This window comes from Sinocyclocheilus anshuiensis, unplaced genomic scaffold (assembly GCF_001515605.1).
Source record: "Sinocyclocheilus anshuiensis isolate Anshui unplaced genomic scaffold, SAMN03320099.WGS_v1.1 scaffold3295, whole genome shotgun sequence".
NCBI lineage: Eukaryota > Metazoa > Chordata > Actinopteri > Cypriniformes > Cyprinidae > Sinocyclocheilus > Sinocyclocheilus anshuiensis.
In genome coordinates this window covers 95265-116445 of record NW_015546191.1, presented here as the reverse complement: position 1 = coordinate 116445, position 21181 = coordinate 95265, and the positions used below count along the sequence as shown (strand labels likewise).

Below are 21181 nucleotides of genomic sequence, written 5' to 3'. Positions count from 1 at the left end.
TGCATTTTGGTAGCCTATCCATCCACTGCGGCTGCCATACTGAGACTAGATATGCGAACGCCCCTTATCCGATTGCAATCCAATGACAGGGAAGCACATTTTAGGATCATAGGATGTATTTTGAATGTCTGGTAGTCCTCAAATAACATTATAGTCCCGTCTCGTCTTGTTAACGAAGACGCGGCATACATTTCGTCATAGTTTTTATCATCAGATATAAGTTTTAGCTCGTCAATGTCTCGTCTTAGTCACAGAAAAAAAAATTTCGTTAACGAATATTTTTCGTCGTCGTCTTCGTTGACGAAATTAACACTGCTTCGTAAAAGTGCGGGGGGCCAGTATGCGTCCAGGGAAAAGAACCAGGGAAAAGAATTCGCGCAAGGATCTGTTTCAGAATAGTCATCCTGAACGACCTTTTCATGAGGGCGTGATTCAGGTGTCTGAGATCGAGGATGGGCCGGAGGCCACCATCCTTTTTGGGGACGAGGAAGTAGTGGCTATGGAAGCCTGACTCGCTCTGAGCTGGGGGAACAGTTTCTACGACTCCTATCGCCAGCAAATTCATCACCTCTAAGCGCAGGACGTGTGCATCTTTGCTCTAAGCTGAGGTGGAAACCACGCAGCTGAATCGTGGGGTATTTGAGCAAACTGCAGTGAATAACCTCGTTTTATTATCTCCAACACCCAGATTGGCACTACAGGGATGGCCCGACAGGCCTCAGCCCGTGTGACAAGGGGTTGGATTAAATTGAGAGGCTGGTCGCCGTATGGGGACCCCACACTCAGAAGAGGAAATTTGCTTTCCCTGAGAATGCTTTCAAAAAATGCTTTGCTAGACTTAATGCTCTCATAGCAGAGCTGTCAGCCCCCGTGCGCGCAGCCTCAGCGTGGGCGTGGCCCAGACGCGTTCAATTTGAAGCTGTCAGTGATAATAATCATTAGTGACAGCATTCTCTTTTAATCCACCTAAAAAGATCAAACCACTTGTTAGAAGAGGAGTTGATGATCTTTATGTGTAAACACTCTGGCAGATCAAATATGCTGCGCGCATTCTCTCAAATCCTCTCGTAGCGGATGAGGGGAGGATTTCTACCTCCGAGTAACTGGGAGGAGAGAAACACAAGCGCGGGGGAGGTGGGACTTAGCGACGCACACACAAATGCGAAGCTGCCAGCGTTTTGCTTTGACCTGCCCAGGAGGATTAAGCTGCTCGTGAACAAGGAGCACTGATTCTCACGTGTAACACACACTGGCAGATTAAGCACGCCTGATGTGTGTCAGCATGAAATTGCTCTGCCTGATTTCTCAACCCGCGAGCTCGCCGTTGCTTCCTCCGAGGTAACTGGGAGGAGAGAAACATGAGAGCAGGGAGGCAGGGCCGCCTTCCACGAACGAACAGGGGCAGACCGCTTTCGTGGTAACAGCAGCCCGTGTCTGTGAGCGCAGTCATAGTGACACGCACAATTCGAAGCTGCCAGTGGCAGCATCTGCTCCGATCTACTTAGGAGAATAGAGCCGCTCGATGTAAAGAGGGACACTGATCCTTACGTGCAAGACACAGATCGAAGCGAGTACGCAGGCTCTGTGTCGGCATGAGATCGCTCCGACCCGGTTGCTTAGTTCCCAGGCTTCACCATTTATCTTTCCGTGGCTTGCTGAGAGAGAAGAAACAGGAGAGCGGGGCTGCCTTCAGTGAAAGGCGGTCCGCGAGTGGAGAAGAGCGAGACTCATGCTCTGAATGAGCATTCTGTCTCAGTAAGCGTGCAGCTCACTGCCCTTCTGCGGCAGATGCGAGTGCAACGGGGAGAGAGAGCACGCGGGCACAGTGCCGGCATGAGATCAGTCAACCCAGTTGCTTATTCCCTGACTCTGCTGTTTCCCTCTCCGAGGCTCACTGAGAAAGGGGAAACGGGAGAGCGGGGCTGCCTTCAGTGAAAATGGTCCGCGAATGGAGAAGGGCAAGACTCATGCTTTCAACGAGAGCATTCAGTCTCAGTGAGCGAGCAGTCTCTGCGTGGGGGCTGCCCAGACAGGTGACAGCACTCACTTCCCTTCTGCATCGTGCAAGATTCCCTGCACGAGCCACACTCGCAGCGCGACATTTGCAACAACGTTGCTACACTGTAAAAAATGATCATGATATTAACGGTAAAAGATTGTAGAAATGCCACAGTAAAAACCTGTTAAATGATTTACAGTAAGTTTCCTTACAATATACGGTGAATAACTGTAATAGATCTAACCTTTGTTTTAGAGAAAGTAGCCTCAGAGTCAAAACTCATAGACTGTGTCTGAAATCACACCCTACACCCTCATTCACTATTCCCTACATTAGTTCACTATATAGTCCACTAGACCGAGTGATTGAAAACAAATGAGTGAATTCAGACACTGATGAACAGCTGCTGTTAACAAGCAGAATCACTGAAGGAAAGAACAAGAAACAAAACTACAACTGACTTCCAGCCACATCCTTAGATGAAATGAACCAAAATAAAACAGCAGAGGATTACACAACTCCACAAACAGCATTACCAGCTTCACTCATTACTAACTAGACTCACTTTATTTCTGTGATATATCTACAAAAATTCTTTGAGAATTAACCAAGGTTTATATTGTATTGAAAATGTTTTGTTTGGCCTCACCATTTTGGCGATCAGTGGTTGCTTTAGTTGTGCTCTTGACCCTTGACTCTTTAATGTTAGTTTTTCTCTGCTGTTGTATCTGTGTATGTAAAGCACATTTGTTATGACAAGAAGAGCCGAGAGAAATTGTAATTAAGTGGTTTTGATAATGTTTAATGATGATGAAATAATCATCTCATGACCTTATTCACTGATCTCAATTAGTGTCTAATTACATGGGTTGATTTTTTTTTTGTTTATGGTACTACTATGACTCTACATGATATGTTGACAAACTATTGTGAAGAAATTTAAAAACATTTTATGCACAAAACCTTTAGAGCTACAGCACCGTTTAGACACAAAGACATCAAGAATCAGCACATGAATCTCAACAATGGTGACTAATATTAATATTATGCACAAAACCTTTAGAGCTACAGCACCGTTTAGACACACAGACATCAAGAATCAGCACATTAATCTCAACAATGGTGACTATTATTAATTAAAAAAATCATGCCGCAATGCATGCTGGGTGCCAGTACAAAACTCCCAGCATGCATTGCAGCATGAATTTTTTCTTTGATTGTCACCAATGTTGTGATTCATGGGCTGACTGTTGATGTATGTGTGTGTTTAAGTTCTGCCATAGTTCAAAGCTTTTATTTCTGCGTATTGTGCTTAGGAATGTTTCACAATGATTGCGGTAGTATCAGTGGTGCAACTCAAGAGTATTAGTTATATGTTACACACTTAATAATAGACTAAACATTAAGTGAGATCAGTGAAACAGATTAGTTCATGATGGTCTTGACATCACAAACACCAGTTTTATCTAATCATAGATTCTTTTGGCTTTTCTTGCTATAAAAACTGCGTTAAATAAACACAGCTAATTTAAGCAACCAAAGAAAAACTTTTTTTAGAAAGTCAAGGTTCAAGAGCCCAACTAAAGCAAACACCGATCGCCATTATGGTGACTTCAAATGAAAGTACAACACCTAAAATATCAATAAGAGCTTTTGTACACATATGACCGAAATAAAGTCACACTGGTTAGTAATAAGTAGATGGTGATGCTGTTTGTGGAGCTGTTTAATCCTCCTTAATTATCTCATTAACTTCATCACCGCTTCAGTGTCACTTCAACACTCTGTAGTGTGGACACATATAAGTGCTCTTTAAAACTGAGGATTTTGCTGTGGGATTAAAGGGGTTAAATGTGTGAGATGAAGAAAAACACACTGTGAAATGTATTTTTAACAGAAATATACTGTTAATTTAATTTACGGAAGCAAACTGTAAAAAAATAGATTACTGGCAACCACAGCTGCCGGCATTTCACCGTAAAATCAAGAAAAGAAAACATCAAAATACTATAAAACCTAAGTCAACTTCCTGTTGTGTTTTGTTGGTCACCATTGTGCTGGAGAGCAGAGCCTGTGTTTAAGTAAAGGACGGACAGAGAAACACTGATGTTATGCTGCTTGTTGTTTTATTTAAAGGCAGTAACTGTGTAGTTACTGATGCAGTGTGAATCTCTTCAATAATTTCAATCACACATGAATGTGTGCTGCTGTTATCTGCAAGAGATTTGAGTTGAATTGATGCTTTTAATGACTGCATAAATCAGTAGGTTTTTCTTCATGGACTTAAGAAAAATAGTTCTTAAGACCAATATGTTTGTGTTACTTAAACATTATAAATATTAGTTTATAAACAAATGCCAATTTAAGTGCAGTCGGTTTCTGCAAATAAAATGAGTTAACTCAAAGGTTTGCATATTAACATTGTATCAGTTAATGAAATACGTTTTTTCACTGTAAATTTAAACAGTTCTGTAAAACCTAAAATGTTGCTACCGTATTTTTTACGGTAAAGTTCTGGCAACCACAGCTGCTGTGTATTTTACCGTAAATTTAACTAACTTTTTTTACAGTGTAGAATTTGCTCTTTTATGGCTTACCTGCAAAGGGTTTTGGAACCAGGGTGGAAGAAACAGCGTCTCTTCGACATGGCACCAACATGCCACAACAACATGCTACTAAAGCAGCTCAACAAGGCCTCACCCATGAGTGGGGATTATTTAAATGAGTGACATTGTGACTTTGCAAGATCCAGAAGAATCAAGTTGTAGTCCCAATGAGCCATTTGTTCTTGAAAAGTATTTTCTGTTAAAAAGAAAATCTCCTGGGGTAGACTTTGGAGTTGAGCTTTATAACCTTGCAAATATCACAGAGACTGCAAATAAGCTCTTTCAGTATCGCCGGATGGCGGCAGGGGAACAGGACCGGAACTGCTGCGATGCTGAGGCGCGAAGAGAGCCGGGCAGCCAAGCAGGGAGGTCTCAATCCAGCTGCGAGGCGTGACATACATACAACTTTCAAAACTGTTTTATGTATTTTCTGTCTACTGAAAATTTCTTTGGAAAGATGTTTTGCCAACAATTTTTCCGATTCCAGCTGCGAAAGCGTGTCAACGGCGAGCAGGCTTTCAGGATCAGCGATGAGCGTAGAGTCGTCACTGAAGGAGAAGAAATCTGATAATCCTGTGGCGGATGCCCGCTTATATAGCCAGATGCCCTGCCCATTCTGGCGGGCTTTGGCAGGCTTGGTGGGCTTCGTCGCCATAGGCTCGTGCAGCTCCGCTGCCTAGCCATTGGTTTGTTTTTTAATACACTGCACGAACCAATGGCCGTGCAGTTTCACTGCGTGAATGAAAAAAGGCTTCAGTTCAGGAGAAAAAAGGCTTTTTTCCCATATGCGTCTAGCAAGACGCAGTACGAGTGTAGTATCAAAAGGGAGCTAAAATTCTTAGCCTTGGAAAGCACTGGACTTCAGCTGTCGGCTAGCGGTGAAAAAGCTAATGCTTATGCCAACGGCAATGGTGAATTGCCATAGGTGTGTGAAACAAGATTTTTGCAACCATAAAAGATAAGTTTGAGGGAGACTTTCAGTCTCTACACACATTGTTGTGGAATTTGCGGAGAGAGTGGAGACTGTTAAGAGTCAGACACAGGATCATGAGGGCCGCTTACTGGAGGTGGCTCTGACTGACTTGCAACAGATGAATAAAACTCTTAGAGTGAAGTTCAGTGACTTAGAAGGGTGATCATGATGTGATAATATAAAATGCAGTGGTGTCCCAGAGCGAGAGGAGATTGATTGAATTTGTCAATGCACTGATACCTAAACTACTGGGAGAGACTCATTTTCAGGGACCACTGGTCATTGACTGTGCTCACTGTGCTCTCAGACCAAGGCCGCAAGAGAGACAGATGCCCTGCATGATCATTGCACAAGTGCATGTCTTTCAAAAAAGGAATTAATTCTTTGATTTCTCCAAGACCGCAACTTGTACAAAAGTTATATACTTTTCTGGATTATACTGCAGAGGTAATGGAACAGTGGTGGGTGTTCAATTAGGTAATTTGCTTGAAATGAGAAAATTAGAGGTGACACACAGTCTCTGCGTCCCAGCAAAGCTCCACGTTCAGAATAACGGACAGTTCAAGACCTTCATTGTCCTAGCAGAGGCTGCAAAATTTGTGGAGACCAAACTGAGACAGAACTAAGAAAATACGTAAATCACTTAAGGCAGGATCAAGCACTGAGACCTACAATATTATTGAAGGTAGTATGTATGCACATCTATCAGCCCATAAAATATACACAAATTGTACATCAATATGTACAGGTCATTGTGGTTTTGGTCCCTAGAAATCAGAGCACTGTAATGTCTGTAACACTGTACAATAGGATTGTATTATTTATTTATGAATCCACATTGATGTTAATTTAAATAATTGTTAAATTTTAACATTAAAAAGTAATTTCTTACTGCTAAATTCTGAAAAAAACAGAGGTGTTAATTATCGGACCTAAAACCTCCGCATATAATAACCTAGAACACTAAGACTCGATAGCTGCTCTGTCAATTCTTCGTCATAAGTTAGGAACCTAGGTGTGCTATTTGATAGCAAACTTTCCTTTGAAAGCCACGTTTCTAGCATTTATAAAGCTGCATTTTTCCATCTCAAAAATATATCTAAATTATGACCTATGCTGTCAATGTCAAATGCAGAAACGTTAATTCATGCGTTCATGACCTCAAGGTTAGATTATTGTAATGCTTTATTGGGTGGTTGTTCTGCACGCTTAATAAACAAACTCCAGCTGGTCCAAAATGCAGCAGCTAGAGTTCTTACTAGAACCAGGAAGTATGACCATATTACCCCGGTTCTGTCAACACTGCACTGGCTCCCTATTAAACATCGTATAGATTTTAAAATCTTGAGTATTACTTATAAAGCCCTGAGTGGTTTAGCACCTCAGTATTTGAACAAGCTCTTATTGCATTGTAGTCCTCCACGTCCGCTGCGTTCTCAAAACTCTGGCAATTTGATAATGCCTAGAATATCAAAATCAACTGCGGGCGGCAGATCCTTTTCCTATTTAGCACCCAAACTCTGGAATAACCTACCTAACATAGTTCGGGAGGCAGACACACTCTGTCAGTTTAAATCTAGATTAAAGACCCATCTCTTTAACCTGGCTTACACATAACACACTAACACATTTCTAATATTCAAACCCGTTAAAGGATTTTTAGGATGCATGACAACCGGAACCGGTAACACTTCCCATAACACCCAATGTACTTGCTACATCGTTAGAAGAATGGCATCTACACTGATATTAGTCTGTTTCTTTCTTATTCCGAGGTCACCGTAGCCACAGATCCAGTCTGTATCCAGATCAGATGGTCACTGAAGTCACCTGGATCCAGTCCGTATCCAGCCCAGATGGTGGATCAGCACCTAGAGATGACCTCTACAGCCCTGAATGTCAGCGGAGACCAGGACAACTAGATGAGCCCCAGAGACAGATCAAGTCTCCCCAGTGAAGACCTAGTCTCCTAGACGGTCACCGAGACAAGACCACAGGAACCAGATGAGTCCTCTGCACAATTCGCAAAGACAGACCCCCAGTGAGGACCTTGTCTCCTAGACGGCCACCGGGAAAAGACCACAGGAACCAGTTGAGTCCTCTGCACAATGTGACTTTGCTGCAGTCTGGAATTGAACTGCTGGTTTTGTCTGGCCAGAGGAGATCTGGCCCCCCGACTGAGCCTGGTTTCTCCCAAGGTCTTTTTCTCCATTCGGTCACCGATGGAGTTTTGGTTCCTTGCCGCTGTCGCCTCTGGCTTGCTTAGTTGGAAACACTTAACATCACGTGCAGCTGATAAGTCACTTGAATCGGGCTCGCTGCTGAATATTCGTTTAAACTCTTTCAGAAAGGCTAGAACTCATATAATAAGTGTTTGAAAACACTTTAAAGTTCGGTGGGACAAAATGCCACCCAAAACCACCAAACCTGCACAGCATCTGAATCCGAAGCCGTCTGGGTAGATGGAGGAGGAAGGCAAGGTGCTAGCTAGCAAGAAGCTAGCCGAGCCACAGAGTGAAGATAACGTGGCCACAAATGGCGATATCCTACGTGCGGTTCAGTCTTTGAAAGCTGATTGTTCGAGACAATTCACTGACACCATGGACGCTATAAACGGCATAAAATCAGATCTACTGTCACAAGCGCAAAGAATAGGAGTGGCTGAAGAGAGGATCGCACAAACTGAAGAGGACGTCTCAGCCCTTCAACACAAAGTTAAAAACTCGAAGAAACAACAGAATTTCTACAAAACAAGGTACAGGATTTGGAGGATAGAGGAAGGCATTCTAATCTGAGACTAATTGGACTGCCCGAAAAAACAGAAGGATCTAATATGTGTGCCTTCATTGAGAATTTATTCCCCACGATTCTGAAGGATGAGTTCAGATCTCCACCTGTCATTGAACGAGCACACCGCGTAGGACAAGTTAACCCGAACCACCCGTCAACTGCAAGAGCGATCGTGATGAAGTTCCTGAATTACCAGGACAGGGAGAAGGCTTTGAGGGCGGCTAGGAAAATGAAGGAGTTAAGATATGAAGGACAACGGATTAGCTTTTTTCCAGATCTATCAGCTGAGACACGCCAACGACAGCTTGACGGAGTAAAGGCACAACTTAAGAGACATGGAAATTCGATACGGGATGCTTTACCCAGCGCACCTGATAGTCACGCACGATGGCCAGCGTCATGTCTTTAAATCTGTCGCTGAGGCGGATGACTTTGTTCAGTCACTACGTACCACTGCTTAAAAACACTGTAACACAAGTAAGTGTGGACTCATCAGGACTTGAACTCTGTGTTTAGTTATCAAAGTCAAGGATACACTATAATTTCTATGTTCAAGTTGTCAAGATGTTTAAATTTTGCGTGGAATTGAAATTGATTATATTCCAGCAGAAACGGAATATTTCGGCTAATCACCTTGCTGGTTTAAATGTATAGTTTAAATGTTTTTTTTTCTTTCTCCAATATTTTCATTTATATGAGTAAACCAGTTCATGAATAGATGCACATGAGTCAATCTAAGCTAGGCCGATGTTCTATAGGGTGGGATTTAGTATAAGATTCATGGCCCAGTTATGTTCTTCATTGGGTAGCGAGCCCAGGCTGATAGTAATGAGAGCAGGCTTGCTAAATGTTGCTCCATATTATATGGATCAAACATGTTTCATAACCAAAGTTCATTGTAAGGGGGATTATTATGCTTTCCATTTGGGGGAATGCAGGTGGGGTGGGATGGCGGGGGGTTGTTTATGCAAGCTTGTTTTTTTTTTCTCCTTTCCCTTCTGTTCTATATTCTGTATCATACACCCAGGCACAGCTGCATCTACATGGTTATATAAGTAGGTAAATGGTTAATAACTCGGAGATAAATATTTGTAGCTGGAATATAAGAGGACTAAATAATTTGGTAAAACTTAAACAAGTACTAGGTCGACTGAAACAAATGAAATCAAACATAATCTTTCTACAAGAAACTCATTTATTAAAAGAAGATATTAGTAGAGTCACTAAGAGATGGCCAGGACAAGTTTTCAATGCATCTTTCACCTCTCGAGCCAGAGGAGTCATGATTCTTATACATAAGTCCATTCCATTTCGGCTAAAACAGCAATATATAGACCCGTTAGGGAGATACATAATTCTTAATGGTATAATTTTGACGTCACATATTAATTTAATAAGCATATACCCTCCTAATGTAGATGACCCTTCATTTTTTACTATATCAGCATATCCCGGAAATTATGTAATTGGAGGAGCACGCACGACGGCCAGCGTCATGTCTTTAAATCTGTCGCTGAGGCGGATGACTTTGTTCGGTCAATACGTACCACTGCTTAAACACTGTAACACAAGTAAGTGTGGACTCATCAGGACTTGAACTCTGTGTTTAGTTATCAAAGTCAAGGATACACTATAATTTCTATGTTCAAGTTGTCAAGATGTTTAAATTTTGCGTGGAATTGAAATTGATTATATTCCAGCAGAAACGGAATATTTCGGCTAATCACCTTGCTGGTTTAAATGTATAGTTTAAAACTATATCAGCATATCCCGGAAATTATGTAATTGGAGGAGATTTTAATTGTGTACAAAACCCAGAGTATGATCGTTCTTCAGGAGTAGATAGTACCCATCAACAGTCCAAAAAACCTCTTTTGAAGTATATGACTGATTTAAATTTAGTTGAGATTTGGAGGTATCTCAATCCAAGCAAGAAAGAATATTCATGCTTTTCAAATACATATAAAACATTTCCAAGAATAGATTATTTTCTAATTCCAATGGTTTGGTGGCGAAGGTAGGTAAAAGTTGGTATGATAGTATCCTATTGTCCGATCATGCCCCGATCACGTTTACAATCCAAACAGATAATCTTGTACTCCCCCCCCTCCCAGATTTTGATTTCAAGCAAGTTGGCTTCTTTATCATGATTTTGTAAAATTTCTGGATAATAAAATAGACCTATACTTTTTAGTCAATACAAATCAGATGAGTGCCTCAGTTTGGGAGGCCTTCAAGGCATATATTAGAGGGGAGATATTAAGTTATACAAGATATAGATCCAAAATTTATCGGGCACAATTAGAAAACTTGGGGAAACAAATTAAAATACTGGAACAGCATCTGTTTAGCAATAATGACCCTGCAAAGCAGAAATAACTTGGTTTACTAAAAGCCAAATATAATAAAATAACTAGTAGTAAAATATCTAAGAATTTAATGTGGCTAAAACAGTCCTATTATGATCAGGGGGAAAAATCAGGAAAACTGCTAGCGTGGAGAATTAAAAAAATACAAACAGATAGAGCCATCAATTCAATGTTCTTAGAGAATGGGGAGAAAACTGTATATCCATTGGAAATAAATAATATTTTTAAATTGTATTATGAAAATTTGTATAAATTGGAAAACACCAACAATTTAGAGGGGCAAAATAATTTTCTTGATAAAATTCAATTTCCAAAATTATCAGAGGAGACAAGAAGTAATTTAGAGAAGAATCTAAGTATAGAAGAGCTCTCAGAGGCCCTACAGGACATGAATAACAGTAAGGCCCCTGGGCCGGATGGCCTTCCGATGGAAATCTATAAAACATTTGCAGGGAAAATTCTACCGCACTTACTTGAAATGTTTAATGAATCCTTGGGAAAAGGAATATTACCCCCTTCTCTGAGATCAGCACTAATTACTCTTATATTAAAACCAGGTAAACCTCCCAATGAAAAATCATCTTATAGGCCCATATCTTTAATGTCATGTGATACTAAGATTCTTTGTAAGGCCCTAGCTAAAAGAATTGAAACGTATATACCAAACCTTATCATGAATGATCAAAATGGGTTTGTGCTTGGAAAACAAGCCTTTCATAACATACGAAGAGTCTTAAATATAGTATATAAAAAACAAAATGCCAAGGACCATGCAATTTTGTCGTTGGACGCGGAAAAAGCCTTCGACAGGATTGAATGGAGGTATCTTTTTGAGGTGCTTAAGAGATTTGGGCTGGGTGATGGGTATATTAAATGGATCAAATTACTTTACAATGATCCACAAGCAGAAATAATAACAAATAATCAAATCTCAATGCCCTTTAATCTAAGTAGAGGCACACGTCAAGGGTGCCCATTGTCCCCTTTGTTGTTTTTATTCGCAGTAGAACCCCTTGCAATGGCAATTCGGAGTAGTCCAGAAATTAAAGGTATAATAATAGGTGAGAGAGAACACCGTTTATCTCTGTTTGCAGACGATATTGTCATTTTTCTTAGTAATCTAGAATATTCTATTCGAGCACTTAACACTTTATTAAGAGTATTTGGAGAGTTCTCAGGGTACAAAGTTAACAATAATAAAAGTGCTTTGCTATTATTAAATGGGGATGAAAGGAGAAACTCTACGAACAATAGGCAGTTTTTCAATTCTCAGGAAGGGTTTACATATTTAGGAATTAAGATAGTCCCAAATATAAAAGAGATAATTTCAATTAATTATGACCCATTAATGAAAAAAGTCATGGATTCGTTCGAGAGATGGAATGCATTGCCAATCTCTATGATTGGACATATAAATATTATAAAGATGTAAATTCTACCTAAATTCTTGTATCTCTTTCAGTCAATTCCTCTTCCTCTTCCAGCTACATTCTTTGTAACACTCAAGAAAGTGTTCATAAGGCTTATATGGAATAACAAACGTCCTCGGTTACGTCTGTCCCTACATTATTTACCATACGAACGGGGAGGACTTAAAGTACCAAATATGAAACTTTATTATTGGGCAGCTCAATTATGTTCGGCTATGTATTACTTCATAGAAATAGACCCTCCTGCATGGATAGATATGGAAAAAAATGGAATAACAATTCCATTACATATGTATCTTTATTCTTCTTCAGTTAAAATACTAAAAAGATCTACACATAATCCTTTCCTTAGAAATTCTATTTGCGTATGGTATGAAGCTCTTTAGGTAAGGGAGCAAAACAAGTAAAATATTTATATAAGGATGGTAAATTGATGTCATTCCAACAATTGATGAGAGAATATGATATTCCTAACAAAAACTTCTTCAAATATCTACAAATAAGAAGTTTTATACACTTGGAAATGACAACTTATTTAGAGCCTGCTTTGTCTACTATAGAAGATCATACTTTAAAACATTTAAGGGATAAAGGCAATCTATCTTTTTTTTATAATATACTTTTAGAGGGTTCAAAAGAGAGTTCGATGTCCAATTTAACTGCATGGAAAAATGACCTACAGGAAGATATTTCTAAAGATGAATGGAGTGATTCTTGTTTGTTTGCCCAAACATATAGTGTCAATACTAGATGCAGATTGCTGCAATATAAATGGCTCATGAGGATATATATTACCCCGGTTAAATTACATAAGTTTAATCCAAATATTCCTGACAGTTGTTTAAAATGTAAACAAGAAATTGGAACCCTTTACCATTGCATGTGGGAGTGTATTGAGATTCAAAAATTTTGGAAGAATACTCTTGTTATGATTGGTAAATTGTGAGAAGAATGTTCTTTTTGTTCTCCCAAATTCTGTTTATTTCATATATACCCAGTAAATTTTGTGGTGAACACCAATAAATGCAAACTAATTGACTTTAGTTTGCTTCAGGCCAAGCGGGCTATTGCTTTAAAATGGAAGGAGATACAAGGTCCTTCCTCTATGCTTTGGATTAAAGAAATGACTAACAACCTCGCCATGGAAAAGCTGACTTATGCAGTTAAAGGGAAACTTAAAGACTTCTATAATATTTGGACTCCTTTTTTACGCTATTGTAACCAAGAGGACTTGACAACGGGGGATGACTGATATATATATTACTCATCTCTTTTGTACTGGGTATCTCCACTACATAATGTGATTTCTTTATCAAAATAACTAATAACTCAGAAGAGGTAACAGTTAAATTGTAAAATGAGACCTGCCTTGTTGTTCTTATAAGGTTCTCTTACTTGGGTATGTGTTTTCTTTTATTTATGTATATTTTTCTTTTTTTTATGATTATTATTTTTTATGTATTGTTCTGTATTAAAACAAATGCAAATAAATATATTTGGGGAAAAAAAGTTACTTAACATTAAGCAAGAATAGTAAATGCTGTAACTAAAATGTCATTATTACAATTCTTTAAGCATTTATTGATGTGTTTTTTTAATAATGCTCTCATCTTCTTACCACATTACTGTAGATGTCGGCAGGCAGATAGGAGGAGGGCAGGAGGTTGCAGATGTGCAAGGGGAGACTGTCACTGACACTGTACAAGGTAGGAAAGGCTAGCTTGGTTATTCAGAGACAAGGGAGGAGTTTTTTTGTTGTTTGATTAGACTATTACATGTTGCATTACTTGCTTTGCCTCTTTAGAAGAAGATTCAGACTTCATTATCCCAAAAGATCGACTGGCCAGCAAGAATTACATTAAGAGAGGTCCCATTCAGACAGAACTAGAAAGTCATCCAAAACATTTAATCAAAGGAAAGGAAAGGAGCTTTAATAAAAACTGGTTTGAAAAATACAAGTGGCTAGAATACAACATATCCACCAATTCAGTGTATTGTTTCCCCTGCAGAGTTTTTGGATGTTCTGAACATTTTGACAGGAAATTTGCACTGGAAGGATTTAGGGACTGGAAATCTGCTTTAGAGACAGTGAAAGGCTTTTCCAGGCACAATGAAAGTCAGGATCATATTGAGAACTTCAAAAATGGCATATGCATTTAATAACAACACCTGTTGATGAGCAACTTTCTACTCAAAAAGCAAATCAGATTAAACTTCAAACAAAGGAGAGAGAAAACCGATATGATGCACTGCTTAGGTTAACAGATATAACCTCCACATTAGCCAGACTTAGACCACCTTTTAGGGGACATGATGAGTCAGATGTTTAAAAAAACAAAGGTGTTTTTTAGGAAAGTAACAGATCTTGTGGCAAGATATGACACAGTGCTTCAAACTCATCTTGAGTCATCACGGAAAAACCCAAAAGGAGTTCCATCCTACATCTCAGCAAAAAGCCAAAATGAGATGATCAGTTGCTTAGGAAATGAAGTCAGGAGTAAAATCATAGATGATGTGAAAGCAGCTACATTCTATGCTGTCTGTCTTGACACTATTCCTGACTCCTCTAAACAGGACCAACTGTCAATCATTCTTCGGTTTGTTGACAAGGAAGCCAAGATTCATGAGTGCTTGATTGATGTCATTCATGCAAAAACACATCTGGCACTGGCCTAGCCAGCTATCTGCTGAAAACATTAGAGAAGTTCGGTCTTGATGTGAAAAATATAAGAGGACAAGGCTATGACGGCTGTGCTGCCATGTCAGGTGTCTATAAAGGTGTTCAGGCAATCATAAAACAGAGGAGTGAGAAAGCATACTTTGTACATTGCTATGCTCATCGTCTAAATCTTGTTGTAGTTGATATGTGCTGCAAGAACACAGCCACATGTAACTTTTTTGGGTTAGTTGATCAACTCTACTCATTCATCGAAGGATCTGCTAAAAGACATAGCCTCTTCATTGATGTTCAACAGATGCTTGCAAGTGAAAGAGACCACAGTAAACCCCAGAAACTAAAATCATTAAGCACCAAAAGATGGTCAGCAAAAACAGACAACTGCAGAGCTCTTCTGGAAACCCTGCCCTGTGATTGAGACCCTTGAACGAATTCAGACAGGTGATAGATTTGACAAAGAGTCATCAGGTACTGCAATGGCACTGACCAAAGCCATTGATTTTGAGTTCTGCTTGCATCTGGTGGCACTAAGTAAAATTCTGTCAGTAACAGGTGTTCTCTCAAGATATCTCCAAAAAGAAGACATGGACATTAGTACAGCTCCTCTGCTGGTTGAATACTGTAGAGAACAGCTAGTTTCAATGTGATCTGATGATGTTTTTGAAGAGATGTTGACTGAAACAGTAAAACTAGCCTCAACTATTAACACAACATTAGCCAAACTCTGCTTAGCCAGAAGGATAAGATGAAAGTCAGTTATTATTTTGCAACACTGGACCTCGCCATACAAAGTATCACTGACAGATTCAACAGTGAAACCTTGCCTCTCCTCAAACACACTATCTGTTTGACAAAGCCTTCAACTGAAAATGTTCCACACTTGAAATCTCTGTGTGAATTTTTCATTGGAGATGTGAATATGGAAACAGCTGAAGTTGAGTACAGGATGTTCATCCACAGACTGCAAAGGGAAGAGCAACGTCCTAGCAGTCTAATGGACATTTTCATTTATATGGTTGAGAGGAAATATCAAATGGCATACCCTGAACTCAGTAAACTTTGCCAACTTATTATCACACTTCCCGTGACATCTTGCAGTAATGAAAGGTGCTTCTCTTCACTAAAATTAATCAAAAACAGACTGAGAACCACAATGTCACAGGATCGGATGTCTGATCTAATGGTCACTGCAGTTGAGGCAGATCGATGCACAGATGCATTTTGGAGGCTTGGAGAAAGACATTAAGACATTAAAAACATTAAGCAAGAGTAGTAAATGCTGCAACTAAAATATGTCTGTAACCAAGTTCGTAGATCCGGGAAGAAGGAGGCAAGAACCGGCGAACATTTAAACATAATTTAATAACAAAATAAACACAAAACTGAAAATAGCACAACAGCCCCTCACGGACGACTGCCACGCACAAACAGAACCAAAACAACATAAATAAAGTCCAGGCCTGGTCCTCTCTCGTCTTTCACTGTCGTCACTCCTCCTTTTATCCTTCCGGAGCTCCTCCGTGGGACTCGAGACCAGTGTGTGGCGCAGGTGTCCCTCATTATCATTCACTCCACCGGCCTCGCTCCGCTCCCACGGCTCTCGGCCCCGCCCCACTCGTCACAATGTCATTATTTGTTTACAATTCTTAAAGGTGCCATAGAATGGAAAACTGTATTTACCTTGGCATAGTTGAATAATAAGAGTTCTGTACATGGAAATGACATACCGTGAGCCTCAAACACCATTGTTTCCTCCTCCTTATGTAAATCTCGTGCGTGCAAAAGACCACTGAAAAAGAGGCGAATCCCAACATAACACCGACTGCGACTTTACAGTCGGGATCATTAATGTTTACGCCCCCAACATTTGCATAATGTATACCAGCCCAAGTTCTAGGCCAGCCGGACCTGCACAGCCGAATCATTGATGCAGTGTTGCCAGATATTGCTATTAGAACAAACAAAAACCGATAAATAAATACAAATATTTTTTTTTGCAATTAAGATAAGATAAAGTTATTGCTGACCCTAAACTGCAACGTCCTACTTTATTAACTTTCTAAAGTGTAAAAAAAAATGGGAAAAACAAGTCCAAAAACGCTTATAACAGCTGGATCTGGCAACACAGAGGCTGCGTTCGCGCCCTCACTCACAACTCTCGCTCACGCCGGACAGTAGAGATCTATTTGATTTGTGAGCTACTGAAATGAGCCGCACTGTGAACCAGCCAATCAGAGCAGAGCTCAACATTATTTCATTATTATTCATTACCCTTCCAAATAAGGTAATAACAGACCATTTCATTCTAGGGACAAATCCTAGGGTTGTAAATGGACAATTAAAACCATTTCTGGATAATTTTTGCTTTTACCTAAACCACATACCTTCTATGTAGATATCAGAGAACATTTTAAAATATTGTATCAATGCATTCTATGGCATCTTTGAAACATTTATTCATTAACAAATAGTATTTTGTAAAGTGTCACCATGATGTGTTTTTTTTAAGAATGCTCTCATCTTCTTACCACATTACTGTAGATTGCAGCAGGCAGATAGGAGGAGGGCAGGAGGTTGCAGATGAGTGAGGGAAGACTGTCACTGTTCAAGGTAGGAAAGGCTAGCTTGGTTATTCAGAGACAAGGGAGGAGTTTATTGTTGTTTGCTTAGACTAATACATGTTGCATTACTTGCTTTGCCTCTTTAGAAGAAGATTCAGACTTCATTATCCCAAAAGATCGTCTGGCCAGGGAGAATTACATTAAGAGAGGTCCCATTCAGACAGAACTAAAAAGTTATCCATTTAATCAAAGGAAAGGAAAGGAGCTTCAATTTGTTTGATGCATAAATATATAATAAATAGAATATTGCTTTTAATGTCTGTATTTGTGAACACATTTCTGTTTGTTGTGCACACTGTGCCCCCTTAAAAAATAGGTGCATGACGCCCCTGAGTAAGAAGATGTGCCAATGAATACTGGCAACAGCTCAGTGACGACATCCAGACCGCAGCAGCTACAGGCAACATCAGAGGAATGTACGAGGGCATCAAAAGAGCTTTAGGTCCAAACTCATAGTAAAACTGTCCCCCTTAGATCTGCAAGTGGGGATCAAATCACAGACAAAGGGAAACAGATGGAGAGATGGGTACAATACTATTCAGAGCTTTACTCTGGGGAGAATGTTGTAACCACCTCAGCACTGTCATTGTCAGTGATGTCAATGCCAATGTCATTGAACCTTTGCCTATCATGGAGGAGCTAGGTGTTGAACCATCATTTAGAGGAACTCCGAAAGACAGTTGACTGCCTTACCAGTGGCAAAGCACCTGGCAGTGATGGCATTCCCCCAGACCTCCTCAAGATCTGCAAGAATTCACTCCTGCAGCCCCTCCATGATGTTCTCTGCCAGTATTGGAGTGAAGGAGCAGTACCTCGAGACATGAGAGATGCCAAGATTGTCACCCTCTATTAGAATAAGGGTGACAGAAGTGAATGCAACAACTACAGGGGCATCTCTCTCCTTAGTATCATAGGCAAGCTTTATGCCCGTGTTCTGCTTGAGCGGCTCCAAAAGCTGGCACAGCGTGTCTTCCCTGAGTCTCAGTGTGGCTTTCACTCAGAACGATCTACTATGGACATGATCTTCTCTTTCCGCCAACTACAGTAAAAATGCAGAGAACAGCAAAAGCCCCTTTACATCATCTTCATTGATCTCACCAAGGCATTCGACCTGGTCGGTAAGAATGGGCTGTTTAACATACTTTTGAAAATTGGCTGCACAGCCTGATCAGTTCATCTCATGATGACATGAAGGCATCCATCCAGTATCAAGACAGCATATCAAAACTCTTCGACATCAAAAGCGGTGTGAAGCAAGGTTGTGTGTCCTTGTTCCTACCCTGTTTCAGATGGGCAACTTTTCAACCTCAAAAGACTGAAAGCAAAGACTAAGGTGCGTAAGGTCATCATTAGAGATCTGCTCTTTGCTGATGATGCTGCCATCATCTAACACACTGAACAACAACTTCAGTGCCTCATGGACAGATTTTCCCAAGCATGTGATGACTTTGAACTGAACATTAGCCTGCAAAAGACAAAAGTGTTAAGTCAAGACGTGGATACTCCTCCTGTCATTGCCATTGACAACCACGTACTTGATGTTGTCCACAAAGTTTACATATCTTGGGTACACCATCAACGACAAGCGCATTGTTAAGGCTGCAACAATCCTAGGCCGACTCACCACTTGTGTCTGGGGGAATAGTAATTTGTCAATCTCTACAAAAATGGCAGTGTATAATGCCTGCATTGTCAGCACTCTACTTTATGGCAGTGAAACATGGACAACATATACCAACCAAGAACGAAGGCTGAACAGCTTTCACTTGCGCTGCCTTTGCCGAATCCTTAACATAAAGTGGAGAGACAAAGTACCCAACACCTGGGTGTTTGTATGCGCTGGTCTCCCCACCACGTGCACGCTGCTTAGACAAACGCAGGATGCGCTGGCTCGGCCATGTGCGCCGGATGGAAGATGGCCGTATTCCAAAGGACATCCTGTATGGCGAATTAGCCTCTGGCAAAAGATCTGTTGGCCGTCTCCACCTGCGTTATACAGATGTCTGCAAGCGTGATATAAAAGCTCTGAACATCAATACAGAGTTGACGTTGCAGCTGAAAGCAACATTTGGCGCAGTCTCCTTCAGATACAGCTTAGGTTTGGGGAAGAACAGATCCAGACCTTAGCAGAGGAAAGGGAAGACAAGAGAACAAAGAGAGTCTGATGACACCGCTACTTTTAAACATACATGCATCCGCTGTGGCAGAATCGGTCTCTCCTGCATCAGCCTTATTTGCCATAGCCGGTGCTGTTCCGGAGGTGTTGACACGACTTCATGACAGGGCGCATCTTCGATAACGACTGAAGGAGACCTACTACTACATTAATTTGAAAATTGAATGTGAAATTATTGCAATATAAAAGCATTTTTAAAAACATTAATGTTAGGTGGGATTATTCGCGATTAATTTCAGAAAAATGTGTGATGAATTAGTTTGTTTTTTTTAATCGATTGACAGCACTAAAATATAAGTCAGTTAATATTATTAACGACTTGTTTATTGAACTACTGTTGTATAAAATCAATGTCACATTTACAATCGTGCTAGGTCGTGTGATGTTGCTTACCTATATCATATGTTATATAGAATATTTATCTTTTTTTTCTACTGCAGTATGTTTGTTCATGTTTGTTTCTTTGTGTGTGCTGGTGCGCCTATTAGTTTTGATTTCTACGTGAGTCAGACAGGCTGCACGAGCCTCAACAACCTTGATACTGTCAATACATTATCTGTCATCAGTCACCGTTTACACTGAAAGTAATGAAATCAGAATCGTTCTTACCAATGTTTCAGTGCTGCCCTAGTTATTGCTTGTTATTGATATTTTCATCAGGTTAATTGTCCAGTCAGGCAAGTCAAATTCTCTTTCACTTGCCCCTTCACAAAATCCACTTGTAATCCACTTGAAAAATCCACTTGATAAGCGTTAATGTCGAGTCCTGAATATATATATATTAGGGCTGTGAATCTTTGGGTAGACAGCGAATCGATTCGATTTACGATTCATAGGTTTTCGATTCGATCCAAGAATGATTTTTGCAAATTCACAACGATTCAATTCGATTCGATTCACAATTAAATTTGATTCGATTAACGATTTGATTCTGCATTCACAGGATTATTTAAATGCTTCCCCTATAATTCTTTAAATGCTTAGTCAGGGGGCAAATTACACAGCAGCCTTTATGGTTACAGAACCATAGGTTAGAAAAAAAAAAAACTATCTAAAGATAGATAGATAGATCGTAAAACAGTTTTGCTGTTTGCTCATGAGGTCAACCTTGTTTTCAGCTTAACCTCAACACTGGTGAAATTTGCCAGCCGTGACCATACGAGCATCAACGATTGACACATTCTCCCACCGGAAAAAAAAAAATGCTACAAAAATGCGTACAAGCTCATATGACAGCAAAAATCATACTATGTATGCCCGGTCTAAGACATGCTGAGATATATTTAGGGGTATGTGCGTGTACCTCTTCAGCATATGTCTTTGGTGTGTTTCCACGAGAAGTCCTCTGGGTTGAACCCTGGAATGCTGTGAATAAAATGAATTCTTCTGTAAGAAAAAATAACATTCTAAACAAAGAATCTCACCACTCACTCTCTTTCTATTCAAAATGCTAATCACTGACATGTTCACTATGAAAGATGACTACTGATTAATCACAACACCAATAGTCCACAAAAAAAAAAAAAAAAAAAAAACCTGT

At 40.0% G+C, this 21181-nt stretch overlaps 1 protein-coding gene across 1 annotated transcript in view; it reads right to left on the bottom strand.

Moving 5' to 3' along the window:
- The window catches only part of mre11a (MRE11 homolog A, double strand break repair nuclease), a 99907-nt gene that overhangs the window by 4662 nt on the left and 74064 nt on the right, over positions 1 to 21181 (bottom strand). The window contains exon 14 of the mRNA XM_016503441.1: positions 20945 to 21006. Coding sequence (XP_016358927.1) covers positions 20945 to 21006 — 62 coding nt within the window. The remainder of the gene's footprint in view (positions 1 to 20944; positions 21007 to 21181) is intronic.